Source organism: Sinocyclocheilus anshuiensis, unplaced genomic scaffold, assembly GCF_001515605.1.
Source record: "Sinocyclocheilus anshuiensis isolate Anshui unplaced genomic scaffold, SAMN03320099.WGS_v1.1 scaffold2041, whole genome shotgun sequence".
NCBI lineage: Eukaryota > Metazoa > Chordata > Actinopteri > Cypriniformes > Cyprinidae > Sinocyclocheilus > Sinocyclocheilus anshuiensis.
In genome coordinates this window covers 694,195-708,663 of record NW_015541069.1, presented here as the reverse complement: position 1 = coordinate 708,663, position 14,469 = coordinate 694,195, and the positions used below count along the sequence as shown (strand labels likewise).

The following is a 14,469-nucleotide window of genomic DNA, read 5'->3' as shown; positions in this document are numbered from 1 at the left end:
CTTTTTTTTTTTTTTTTTTACAAATTTTAGACTGTTGATTTCAAATAGATAAACATACATTAAATGTTTTGATCGTATTGCAGAAGATCTTAGATCTGTGACACTTTGTCATTCAGCGCATGTATGAACCCTTTAACCCCCTCTAAATTAATGTTCCAAATATTAGTACTTAAAACAATCAACTTTAATAGCTTCTATTTTCTGACACAACTTCCCACATTCATACTAACTTCTATGATAAATGCTAACTTGCAGCGCAGTGGAAACCAATCGATGGTCCCACTAACCGATGTGCTCGACGTCATGGTTGTGTAAATCGTGTGGCTGGCACTTTTTGTTTGCTCATTGTTCATATCTGAATGGCTGACAAATAGGCAGTGGCACAGAGCCGAGGCCTGGCTAAAAACTCAAAGGGGGGTATAGGATCTGCGAGCCTATACACTGTTTGTGCATTTTGCATTTTCAAATGAGATGGGAAGGGTTGGGGAGAGAGTGTGTGTATGTGACAGACAGAGAAAGACAGAGTGGGAGAGTTTATTTGCATCACAATGGACTGGCCTTGTTGCCTCGCCCTTCAACCCAGGTTTGGTGAGCACTTGTGTGAATCCTGGCAACCAATGACACTCTCACGCAAGCATCTATGTCTGTATTTCTCAGGGGAACTGTATATAAACCATTTTACACTACACTTCTCGAAGCGTTACTCAGTTGGTCACAAAAGACGAGTGTGATTGAGAGTCCTGCTGTACCTTAGAGTTCAGATCTCTGTGGTAGATGTTCTTGTAGTGGAGGTAAATCATCCCTCTGGTGATGTCAGAGGCCAGGTCTACTTTCTCCCTCCAGCATAGAGGCACATCTTTCCTGGCCAACAGCTCCTCTAAACATCCTCCACTAACATACTGTCCAGACAAACACAGTCCGTGAGAGAAAGAAACAAACATACACTTTCACTTTTATTGTTATTGTTAGGCGCAGGGCTCAGCAATAAGGATCTCTCTGGGGCAAATAAAATAAAATAAAAATACTTTACAATATGGTCCCATTTGTTAACATTAGTAAATGCATTAGATAAGATACAATGAGCAATATATAATAAAGCATTTATTCATCTTTGTTAATGTTACTGAAAATATAATTGTTCATGTTAGTTCACAATGCATTAACTAATGTTAACTTTTGATTTTAATAATGAATTAGCAAATGTTGAAATGAACATTGGCTAATGTTAATAAATGCTGTAGAGTTATTATTTATGGTCAGTTTATGTTAACTAATGTAGTTAACTAATGTTAACAAAGGAAAACTTATTGTAAAGTGTTACAAAAAATAAATAAAATAAAAACAATATAATACTGGTATAAGCTCATTGTTCACTCCTTGGCAGATGAAACACAGATGTTTTTAAATGTATAACTCATTTCTACTACTGATATATATATATATATATATATATATGAGTTAAGGTAAGACACCAGTCCAGTCTGTGCTGAAACGCTACTGTCAATCAAACTATCGTGGGAGGGGCCTGTCTAGTGACGTCACACAGACAGGCATCTGAGATCAGCTCGATTTGAGAAAGGGGTAAAGATTTAACCAGATTTAAAAAAAAAAACACTGGGTGGATTTTTATCATTATAGGGTGGTTGTGTACACACTGCCAATACACATTTCAGTTCAAACAACTTGTAAAAGTGCATGTAGCATCCTATGACCCCTTTAAAAGAAAAGCAGAAAAATCCATATTGTTGAGCCCGTCAAATGTACAGTTTCAAAACGTCACATCAATATGATATTTCAAAAAAACTTTTGATTTTGAGGCTGAGAAAATGGAGATCTCACCTCTAGAATTGGGTACAACTTGTCCTCTTTGACACAAATACCCAGATACCTGGAAAAAGAGATGTGGGAGGTTATGAGCCGTTCCCTAAATCTGTCTAAATACAGTCCAAAGCCCGTCATTTGTCAAATGCACAGCAATTGAGCAGAAATGGAAAGTTATGCAAATTTGATGTTCAGATGATGTTCAGGCTTTCACTTGTTTAACGAACACATTATTTTAACTAACATAACATTAGAGGACCATGAATTAGTGAAGCAGTGAATATGGGTAAACGTAATAGGTCACTGTGTCATGGTGACCTCATGTGGTTTCTGTCACATTCAGCAGTTAACATGGGTTAACATGAGTATCATCTGTAATGGGGTGATGACAGCTGGCAGTAACTGGAAAGTTTTGATAAATTAACACTGCACAGGCAATTTTGAATATGACTTTGTCCTTCCATAACACACTGGAAAAAAAGCCATTCTGAGATTGCTTAGACAAACACATGTCATAGTGCAAGATTAACAGCCGTATAAGAGCTCTGTGCTGGACAGGGCTAAGTGTGACTTGTAACCTGTAACAGTCTTGTCAGGATCCATCCAAATCTAGTATGTACATCTCTACAGACATTTGGAAACACATACTACTCATTCTTCATTATTACTGTTAAACTGTTTTTGAATACTAGTAAGGGCAAAAACCTCTGAAATAACACAAATGGAAGTTTGGAAATGACCAAGAAAAAAAAACTATTAAAAATATCTTATATTTGATCTTCTTCAAAGTAGCCTCTATTTGTCTAGATTGCGCACTCCATGTATTCACTTAACCAGTTTCATGAGGTGCATCCTGGGATACATCTTAAACACTATCAGACAATTCTGTGATCAAATTCACTAATATCAATGAACAACAACAACAAAAAAGTTTTGCAGAGAAACAAACTAATTGCAAACCTTAAAAGAAAATGCTTTAGATTAAAAGGTTTCGAAGATAACAGATTCAGTCTGGTGTGTCCAAACTTTTGACTGGTAGTGTAACTACAGAGTATACATATAAGCCTTTATGAGAATGGAATGTGTAAATAGGCCTGCACATCTATTAGGCATTTAGATAAGTGAGTTTAGATGCCTATTAAATAATAAAAATATATGACAAATAAACAATAAAAATAATAAATAAAAACAAAATAAGTGAAATGAGTTACAGTATATGGCAAGTTATTATGTAGCATTAATGAGTGAGTTACCTCACTATGTTGGGGTGTGAGAGTTTCTGCAGAAGGCTGATTTCTCGTACAATGCTGTCCTGATCAACATCATTCTTATAGATCTTTACTACCATCACCTTCCGTGTGGTATTGTGGATTACCTGAAAATAAATAAAATAAAATTACAATAAAATGAAAAACAGAATAGAGAAGAAGGGAATGAATCCTAAAGTGGTGTTAAAACATTCCTTTCTCTCTCTAAAGTACAATCACATAAAAAAAAAAACTTCCATGTTAATACACAGGAAGGGACAGAACTGCTGGGATGGTTGAGCTGCAATCATCGGTTATGTAATTTACACAGCAGGGATTCACTAGGAGCCCATTAATGGGTGTACTATGGCACAAGGGCCACCTCAATCGGGCTTACCTGTAAAATATGTCCTAATTAGTAGGACTACAATACTGCACTGTATGAGTGCCATTAAGATTTCAGACACACACACATATACCACACACTGGGAGACCTTTTACAGAACAATAGGATGATGAAAAAGCCATTTCCATTTACACTGAATTTATCACACTGCTTCATTTTTTTATATATATGATAATTTTACTATAAAACGTTTATGATATAATTATGCAAAAATATGATTTAATAAAATATTTATTGTGAAAGTAACAAAATAAATCAATATGCACATATGAAGTCAACATTTTACACGGCTTTATTTGTTGTGAGAACATTTTCGAACAGCCAATGTGTTAAAGCACCAAGGAGAAAAATCTGTCAAAATTTCTTAGCATTTACTGTACATATATTATTAACTGCATATTTGGATATTATCACTTACAGATTCAAGTCATCAGATTCAAGACATTTTGAGTGTTACCTTGTAAACTTTTGAGAAGAAGCCACTGCCAATCAGCTCATGTGTGAAGTTCTCCCAGAATTCTAGCTTGCGGACGGCTGTGCGTAGCCTCTGCCAGCGGTCCACATGGCAGTATGTATCAGAAGACTCTCTATGCAGCGTCGGGCTGGTGGGCTCAGACGAAACATCCACCTCACACATCTTGGAGATCTCCGCTGAGAACCGAACACACAACGAGTTGAAAAAACACCAAAGCTTTCCACAAGAAGTGTTTAAAACAATTCAGAGTTAGAATATGATGTTAAAAAGTTACAGAAATTACAGAAAAACACTTTAATAATCCTTTAAATCAAATTCTTTGTAAAATCTTTCATAAAATATTTATCAACCACAAAGCTTTAAACATTAGTAGCTGGTTTCTGAAGGAAGCAGTGTTTATAGAATGAAGCGAAGCTCACAAGTACTCGATTAGCTCAATGAGTAGGAAGCGGCATTCGTCTGCCACTGCAGGGAATAAAAGTGGCAGAATAAGGATGTCTTAAAATAGTCGTGGACAGCATGCAGAGGAAGACAGATTCATGCAGGTGAAAGATTGATTGTTCTTGATCGAAACACAAATGAGACATCAACAACTTACAAACAATTAAAGATTAAAACTGCAATTTTGACTGTTGGGACTCATTGAGATATACTGTACAGACACATTTAAAAAGACACATTTAGTTCACACAAAACTTTAAATTATGTCAACATTTACTCGCCTTCTTGTCATTTCAAACACTTTTCCCCATGGGACAGGAAAGGAAATATTTTGAAGAATGTTCAGACTGATCTTTTCCATAGAGTGAAAGCTTACATTGACCACAGACAAAAGGGATTTATAAAAAAAAAATAATAATAAGTTTAATTTTAACAGCCTATTGCAAGCGGTAGCATGGCTTTTGAACAATGCAATAATCCAATCCAAATTAACCCAGCTTTCTGTGCCCACCTCCATCTGTCAGTGGATCACCAGCAGCTAGTGAGTCAGCACTTGGGCATTCTCTCCCCACTGCTCTTCTCCCTCTATACCAACAACTGCACTGCAATGGACCCCTCTGTCAAGCTCCTGAAGTTTGTAGACTACTCCACACTCACCATCATGAACAGCACTGTAGCAACAGTGGAGTTATTCAGGTTCCTGGGCACCACCATCTCTCAGGACCTGAAGTGGGAGTTCCACATAGACTGAGGCCCAGCAGAGGCTGTACTTCCTTCACCAGCTGAGGAAGTTCAACCTGCCACAGGAGCTGCTGATACAGTTCTACTCTGCAGTCACTGAATCCATCCTCTGCACTTCTATAACTGTCTGGTTCAGCTCAGCTACCAAATCAGACCTTAGAAGATTGCAGCAGATAGTCCGGGCTGCTGAGCAAATCACACACTATACCTCTTATTTACATTTCCTTGCATTGCATTTTACATTTTGAGTAGAAATTTGCTTAATTTTAATTCAATAATTTTATAATGCAAAAAATAACAATGATCCAAAAACTAGACTTATTATTATTATTATTTACATGCACACTGAAAAGTGGTGTAGAAACAATTTTCACTCAGAAATTGCTAGTAAATTTGACATAATTACAAAGAATTGGCAAGCATCACATTGAAATAGTATTTTCAGTCTAACAATATTTGTTTTATTTACAATTTCAAATTTTTTATATATATGTTTTATATATATTCTCCCAGATACAACTGAAACTATGTAAAATTAAACTCAGCTCTCTTTATTGTTAAAAAAAATGAAAGCTTTTCTTAGAAATTAAATTTTTTTGAATGCCGATATCAGTAATATTGGATTTTTTCCTTACACATTGATGGATGTAACATTATGCGGTTGCATTTTCAGTTGCAATCCTATGCTATTCACCATCATGTTTGTCACCCATGATTACAATTAACATGTAATACACAACACTATTTATACATTTATTTAACATACCATATTTCTCTTATTTACATTTCCTTGCATTTGTACATAACACACCTGTACACACAAATACCATCTATTGTCTAATTTGTATATTGTGTTTTTCTTCAAAAAATTTGTTGTATATTGCTATTTCCTATTACTTATTCTACTTTTATTATCGGTGTCTTGTCACTGTCATTCTGTTTGTGCTGTGGAAACTTCTGTCACCATAACAAATTCCTCATATGTGTAAACATATACCTGGCAATAAAGCTCTTTCTGATTCTGAATGGACCTTTTTCACATTTCCGGGTTTCTCAGCAGCGGAAGTCGTCATAGTTGGGTTAACTTGAAGAGCAGTGAATGGGAGAGTAGGCCTTCCACAAATATATTTTTGCATTCCCATTTGCTCAAATAGCAAAAGAAAAACTCCACGATAGTGTTTTCATGACTTTCAATAAAGGGAAAAAAATTGAGAGAGACAGAAAAGAGAACGATGTCAAATGTAACATCCCTCGCATTAGCGTTAACTGTCTTTTTGTAATTTGATGCAAAAGTGATATAATACAAAGAATAGTGTTGTAAATGTACATAAATAAAAAAAAAAAAAATACAAATATGAAAAACTTTAGAGGATTTACGATGCTGAGGACCATTAAACGCGTCATCACAGTCTTGTGAAAAGGGTATAAATATACTATGGATGGAACCGGTTAAAAATCGATTAAAAATATGTGACGACTCAAGTCGGTTGAGATGTTAACGAATCGCGATACAGTTGGGGGTGGGGTTTATATGAATGTATCTCTGAGGGGAACTGACTGTCTTCAGAAAAGTTTAGATGCTATTTTCTTTTCATCTTGTCTCTGTATAATGCATATTAAAATAGTGTTTATCTGCTTTGTTTACAGTGGTAACCAAGGAAACGCTACATTGCTGCTGTTCCATAAGCGCCACCTACTGTCAGAGTGAATCTGCGTTTTCATTCAGCCTATCTGCTGTTTCTGTTTCGTGCAGATGTTTTTATATAGTATATTTAGTTTCACAAAGCTAAAGTCAGCCTATTCTGTTTTTGCTTCAGATTTCAAAATTATAGTAAGCAATCTAATTTAAATCAAAAACTGCTCTTGCTGCATCTATGCAGCATCTTTGTTTGGATCGTGATTAAAATGCAGTGTTTGCCTCTAATTTTAAATGAAAAGAGCACAGGCAAAGACTTTGTTTATATGAAGAGATTTCTTTTATTTAAGTATCATTCATTTATTTGATTTGGGATTTGTTTTAAAATTTCACAAAGAAATGTGCAGCATTTTGTCTGAGAAATAATAAAAGGACACCTTTTCATTTATACTTTATCTTAAATCTAATTTTGTTAAAAAAAAATTGTGAGAAAATGATATTGTGAAGTCAGTATTGTGAATCGCATTGCATCGTGAGTTTATCGAATTGTTACATCCCTACGATATACACTACCATTTAAAAGTTTGGGGTCAGTGAGATTGTTTTTTTTAAAGACATAAATACATTTATTTACCAAGACAGCAATAAATTGATCAAAAGTAAAGATATTTATAATGTTTAAAGTAAACATTTCTAAATGCCCTTCTTTTGAACTTTCAATTAATCAAAGATTCCTGAAAAATATTGTAAATTTCACAAAAACATTAAGCAACAACACTGATAATAATAAGACATGTTTCCAGAACACCAAAACAGCATACAGTATTAGAATGAATTCTGAAGGATCATGTGACACTGAAAATAACTAAATTACATTTTAAAATATAAAAAAAACAGTTATTTTAAACTGTAAAAATATTTCACATTACTGTTTTTTACTGTACTTTTTTTTTTACTTGATGAGCACAGGAGACGTCTTTCAAAAACATTTAAAAATCTTACCAACCACAAACATTTGAACAGTAGTGTACTTGTGTATATGGTGGGTGTCTGAAATCTAAACCCACACAGGATATTTGCAACATGGAAAAAACATTGTCACACAATACTGTGGTTTTCTTAAGAGGCTGAGCAGTAAGTTGAAAAACTGCACAAATTCAGCCTCTGGAAAAAAACTGACCATACAGCATAACTCTAGTAAAACAGTAATCTTTAACTTTATGTGATGTGTGTCATCACTGTGTAATATCTAATAACCCACAATCTACTGTCAGTTTACGCTTTGTGCAAGTAGTATCTGGAGTCTAGACCTGTGTTTGCAACTTAATGCATCAGTTTTTCCATGTTGGGGAGAAACTGAGAATAAAGCAGGGTGTTGAAGTCAATAAGGACTTTCATCACAGGCCAATGATGCTACCTGGGAACAGCACAGAGTGGTACACTTACACAAACCGCCATCACTTAAGCGGGAATCATCTAGCAGTATTCATCATGGGTAGAGCGCACACATGCGCACACGTCTTTGTGTTTCCAGCAGCAGACGCACAATCGCAGCCCTTTTCAGTTTTACAACCTCACTAAAAAGCAAAATGCTTAGAGTGCAATCCTGACCAAAAGGGTCTGGCTGCAGCTGGCGCTTGCACTCTCAGACTGAGAGATTCAAACAAAAAGTAATCAATAAATAGAACAAAATAAAAAATAATAAAGACTGCAAGTGACGTCGCTAGCGGAAGTGCAAGTGTCTGAGAGTGCAAGCCTGAGAATGCACGTCTGAGAGTGCAAGCGCCAGCTGCAGCCAGACCCTTCTCATCCTGACAGGACTCTGTTTCACTCAAAGTCTTTTTCATCTAGTGTTTTCTGTATTTATTTCTAGAACGATAAATAAAAGATTACACGAGGAACCTCCAAAATTCAAAATTCACTCACTGAACGTATTTGAGCATGCTTACAGAGTAACAACTTTCAAAACAACATTTGACCTCCATTGAAGCTCGAGTACATGATACATTTTGAAAGCAATAATAATAAATAATAGAAACAGAACTTTGGCATGGTTCTGGTTATTGCACCAAGGTGCAAAATGATGCACCATCCTACAACATGCTGATTTACGAGAAGAAGAAAAAAAAACATGCTGGCCAACAGAGTTGACATCTCAACTAGAGATCAAACATGCAAGCTGATTTAGTTTTAGACAAAACCACAAGTTAACACTGCAGTGATAAAATTCACCAATGAAAGTGGACTCAACCTCCCACTTACTTTCAGAGGAAACATCTACCTAAGTGGCAGCTGACATCTGGCACTGTAGAGGAGACTCAGGGTTTGTGAAATATGCGGGTCAAAGGGAGACAATGACTTTAAGTTTACACAGTGCACAGCACGTCAGAGGATGCCGTCATGAGGCTGCAACCCAACTTCACATGTACACGAGAGGAAATCAACCCTCAACTTTTACAGGAAGACTGACATCAGTATGCAGAACTAATAAGTAAGTAGAAGATATAAATTACTCTGAAATACTATAGATCATTTTTTATTTAAAAAAATTTATATATATCTCTCATAAAACTTCAAACAAGCAAATAAATTTCTCTTTTATTTTCTACCTAGTAAATTAACTACAAAAAACACTGGTTAAAACCACTGATTCAGATCTTGTATAAGCACAAATATGAGAATTATTTTTATCTAAAATGTATGATAATGCAGCAGGCAGAAACATGGAGTTCATTCGCATTATGACTCTCCTCTGCAAGGGTCACAGATCTGTTCTTTGCATCAGGTAAACACTCCATAGTTGATGTGACTCACTGATTACGCTGTGAATATCATCAGTTTGCGTTAATGACCCATCAGCCTGCGCCATCTAGAGTTTCATGACAGAACTTGGTATTTAGTTGCTAAGACATTTCTAATTTTCATTTAAAGTTTTCTTCTAATATTTATATTTTATTTTATTTAATCTTCATTTCAACTAACAAAAACAGTTTATTTTTATGTTTTAGTTTTAGTATTAACAATGACAACACTGATCTTATTTTTCTTTTGAGGATAGAATATAAGTAAAGGTCAATGATTATTATCAATGTTAATGTAAAGTTATAAGTAAAGGTCAGAACCCTTTATTGCTATTGGGCTTCTTTTATAAACTGATAAGAGAAAAGCATTTTAGTACAGGAGTGCAGATCTACCATATCACATTTACATGTCAGCATCAGCAAGTGAGGAGGAATATAACAGCAAAAGCTATTCTACCTAAGGAGGCAGTAGCAAGAGAAGTGGCATGACACCAAGTCCTGAACATGCTCAGAAAAGTCCAGGCCAGAACATAGATGAGACAGTGATCATCACATGTTCACAAGTCATGAAATTCACACCACTCACACTATAATAAGCATCTGCACGACAAGCATTTGTTGTTGTTTTTTTTTTTGCATTCTTTTTATCCACATCATGACAAGTTCTCTCTCTCTCTCTCTCTCTCTCTCTCTCCACACATGGTTTCTCGTGTGGCTGCTGGGATTGGTGTGAACTGCAGGGGCAGAAGCTGTAGTCTGCTCCAAACTGGATCTGTTAGAGAAGAGACAGCTTTGGCATCGCTCCAGAGATCTCCCCCTCACATTCTCTCCCACTCTTTCTCTACACAAAACAACATTCAGCACAGTGTCATACCACACATCAAAATATCAAAAGTCTTGCTGAAGTCTTTCTCTTTTCCATCTTTTGCCTGTCTTTTTTTACAGTTTTGGAAGCACTGGCTCCTGCACGTCCAAACACAGCGTATTGAATTGATCAAATTCACATGCGTGCATGCACAAACTCAATTTTTTTAAGTAATTTAGCTGTGATGGCTAGTTGTAATGAGTTTGTTAAGACTGGAGCCCATCTGTCTGGGAAAAATCGATCAAAGGAACAGCAGGAGAAATCTAGTTTTCTAACAATGACTCTGCAGAGACTGCTTTTTCACAATGATTTGCGCCTAATAGGCTGCAATTGCAAACAGTGACAATATAACTGTGATCCAGTGAAATTAATATCTGCTGAACTCATATGTCAGTGATATTTCATGTCAAAGCAAAAGCATGGAAAGGCTCAGCTTCTGTGTAAGTAAAAATAGACATGATGCGGGAAGAATGACTTTGCTTCTTTGCAAAACAGACACTAAAAATATACTAAAACTAAATGACTAGATATCAGATATTCTGAACCCTGATAATTAGATACAGTATATTGAACAGCACTGTAATATTATATATACACTATTGTTTAACAGTTTGGGAGTTGGTAAGATGTTTTAAAATGTTTTTCAATTCAAGTCTCTTATGCTCATTAAGTCTGCATTTATTTGATCAAAAACAGCAATATTTGGAAATATTATTACAATTTAAAACAGCTGTTGTCTATTTAAATATATTTTAACATGTCATTTATTCCTATGATGAAAGCTGAATTTTCAGCATCCATTACTCCAGTATCACATGATCTTTCAGAAATCATTCTCATATGCTGATCTGGTGCTCAAGAAATTACTATTATTATTATTAATGATTTTTTATTATTATTAATGTCTTCTTATTATTATTAATGTTGAAAACAGCTGTGCTGATTAATATTTTTGAGGAAACCATTATACTTTTTTTCAAGATTCTTTGATAAATAGAATGTTCAAAAGTAAAAGTCTTTATCTGTCGCAATTTAATACACCCATGCTAAATAAAAGTATCATTTTCTTTAAAAAATTACTGAACAGAAACATTTGAACGACAATATATGTGTAATTGCTGCTGTTGCATTTTAAAATCAACCACTGCATATCTGGTTGTAATTTGAGCACCGCTTTTATTTTAACAGAAGGAATCAGTCACTAATCAGATATTTCTTATGCCATGCATGCAACTGGACTCCAAGCACATCTCAATGTTTGATCAACATAAACATCAGGCACTTCCTGAAATCATCTTATCTTCTAAGGTTTTCTTCTTTTTTCTTTAAATCCACCCTCAACTTTGACTTTTGACATTACATTTTTGTGTTTCACAAGTCTGTGCTCAACAAACATCAACATCTATGATGCACTTGTGAAATAGTATAAAGACAAATACGACAGTATATGTGGAAAAAGGAAGTACTTTTGAGGCTATTATTTTTAGAAAGTCCTGTGCTGTTTTATATGAGAGAGACAGGACTGGGCAGTGTCTTTTGGAAGGAGATGGAGGGAGGAAAGCTATGTTTTCCTGTCTCACACCAAAGGGCAGGGAGGATTTCAGCTACGTCAACACGAGGGAACAGACTGAACGACATACACCCTCATGAACAAAACATAGTGGACTAATATCCATCAAGAGAAAAGAGAACACAATACCAGAAACAATAATCATATTTTAACTATGGACTGTATGGGACAAACTAAAAACTACTTTAATTTTCCATATTTTTATAGATGGAAATACACAACGACCTTGTCTGAGACAACATCAAAACACTAAATAATATGAACCTTGACCACAAGATCCACAAGATCAAGAGCAAATCACTAGATGATCTAAGAACATCCATTCCCCATGCTTCTCTTCATGACATGCTCAATGTGAATCCACTAACTTATTCCCAGCCATACTGAGATGAGAAATGTCAAGTGCAGATTCTAAAGCCTCTCTAATGAGCCAGACATCTCTTATTCAATTCTAATATCACCTAATGCTTTAAGCAGAGCAAAAGTAACACAGAAAACGTTCTTCGTTACACATGCAGGCATGTCTTTATGGAAAGCTAGCTGTTTCATGTAATCGCAAAACATTGATGAATTCCTATGCATTACTTACTGCACTGGTTTAATAAGTTATTCATGTGCATCTTGAGGTGGGTGGAGGGGCGGTCCGCCTGAGCTCACAACACAGACAAGCTGGGATGAGCCTATATGACAGAAGCTATGAGGAAAAAGGACACACATAGAAGCAACCATGAACAGAGACACAAACACAGAACTGTAACACAATCAGCAAACACTTAAAGACAGCACAATGAACCGACATGACATTTTAAATGCAACATAAACTCTGATAAAGTGTAAAAAAATCACATTGCACACAGAGAGAGAGAGAGAGAGCGTGAGAGCTCTGAAATAGTTTATATCTGTAGCACATAACTGTCACAGCATAATATCAGTCAAAAATTGTATAATGAAAATGACAGACGGATGAGTGGGTGGATGTAGAGCGAGATGCGGTTAGTAAGCAGAAATGTTTTAAACATTAAATTCACACGTGTAATTTCCAATTACTTCAGACAAACAAACACAAAAGTATTAGAAAATAATCAAGATGCATAACAACCTAGCACCCTATAAAAAATAATAATAAAAAAAAATCAATCGCTTACTCACAGCAGAAAGCACTCCGGCGTCTTCACCTCCGCTGCTGATTGATTTGCTCAGCGATCAAATAAAATTGACTACAAACCTGTTTTATACAGTCTATGCTACAACCCCCCAAACAAGTTCTATTCGGAGACAAACCGGTGGCATCGTTTCTTGGAAGGACTCCTCCATTTACCAATCACTCAACCTCACAAACCTCGGCTCACATATAACGAAACCGCCCTCCGTCAGACTGACAGCTTCTCGGTAGTGTTTAAAGCGGTCTACCCTAGATAAGAAATACACGTTTAATGGGCTGTGTGTGTGTAGTGTGAGCCAGTTGCCATAACGTAATAATAATTACGTTCAGCCCCACCCACCTGTAGGTCCATGGTTGCAAGTGGCTGTGCTTCAAAAGCAGTGAGCTGCTTACGCAGGTGGGGATTTTGATTCAGTGACTCGATTCTTTTGAATCTTTGACCAAATAGATTTGTTTAGTGGCCATTTGCGTGTTTACAAATTTAAGACAGTTTAAGCATCAAAAGCGTTTCCCTTCAATGGTCAACTCTTGTACGATAATATACCACACATTTAAGATTTTCAAACTCTTTATGTTAATTTAAATTGGTCACCAGTCATTGTTTAAACATTCATAATTCTTCACCTCAGGTGATTTGTTCGTTAAAAAAAAACAACGAGATGCCCCAAGTCGTTTAAGGAGATGGCTTCAGTGCCGCTCCGAGTCGTTTAGATTTGCTCAGTGATTCGTTCAAAAGAAAAGGTCGACAAATATGAATCAGTTGAATTCGTTCACTCAAAAGATTCATTCAAAGATTCGTTCACCTCTACGGCTCAGAAACACGCCTATGATTCTAATCACTGTGTGGCTAGGAAGCTCACTGCAACTTTGCAGCTCTACTGGATCAAGAATTGTTTAGCTAATAATGAGTTACCCTGGTTTTGGATCCCTAACCTATTCTTTAAACGTTGTGGTAGGGGTGTGCGATATATATCGTCTGCGATAATATCGTAATTGTTGTTTTAACGATGTGCGATTTGACATTATCGAGTATTTTGCAAAAACCATTCAAAACATCCCTACAGAGCGCACGCATACATTACGTGAAGTCTAGACTAGTGCGTGTGCGCATTTAGTGTGTTTTCTTTCACTGCATGATTCAGTCTATTAAAATGCATTTAGAATGATCACAAATTCAAGACACGATGGCAGAAAATGTATATATTTATACCACTTCATATAGTTATTCAATTTCACACGAAGAGTGCCGTTTTTCTCCAAAAAATACCATGATTACAAATGTGACATTGAATTCAATAAACAAT

The 14,469-nt window shown here is 35.8% G+C and overlaps 1 protein-coding gene and 1 long non-coding RNA gene across 4 annotated transcripts in view; both read right to left on the bottom strand.

Annotated features, from left to right (window-relative positions):
- Positions 1-13,462, bottom strand: part of LOC107690681 (dual specificity testis-specific protein kinase 2-like) — a 17,976-nt gene extending 4,514 nt beyond the window's left edge. The window contains exons 1-6 of one of the 3 annotated variants that reach the window (XM_016489074.1): positions 13,153-13,462; positions 12,593-12,826; positions 3,932-4,125; positions 3,075-3,196; positions 1,840-1,888; positions 750-899 (exon numbers count right to left, since the gene is read on the bottom strand). In XM_016489074.1, the coding sequence (XP_016344560.1) occupies positions 750-899; positions 1,840-1,888; positions 3,075-3,196; positions 3,932-4,125; positions 12,593-12,623 (546 nt within the window). In that variant the 5' untranslated portion in view covers positions 12,624-12,826; positions 13,153-13,462. The remainder of the gene's footprint in view (positions 1-749; positions 900-1,839; positions 1,889-3,074; positions 3,197-3,931; positions 4,126-12,592; positions 12,827-13,152) is intronic. The other 2 variants (XM_016489073.1, XM_016489075.1) reach the window with 2 other exon arrangements.
- LOC107690682 (uncharacterized) overlaps positions 1-13,726 on the bottom strand; it is an 18,240-nt gene extending 4,514 nt beyond the window's left edge. The window contains exon 1 of the long non-coding RNA XR_001634476.1: positions 13,715-13,726. This is a non-coding gene — a long non-coding RNA (uncharacterized LOC107690682). The remainder of the gene's footprint in view (positions 1-13,714) is intronic.
- Between the last annotated feature and the right edge of the window lie 743 nt (positions 13,727-14,469).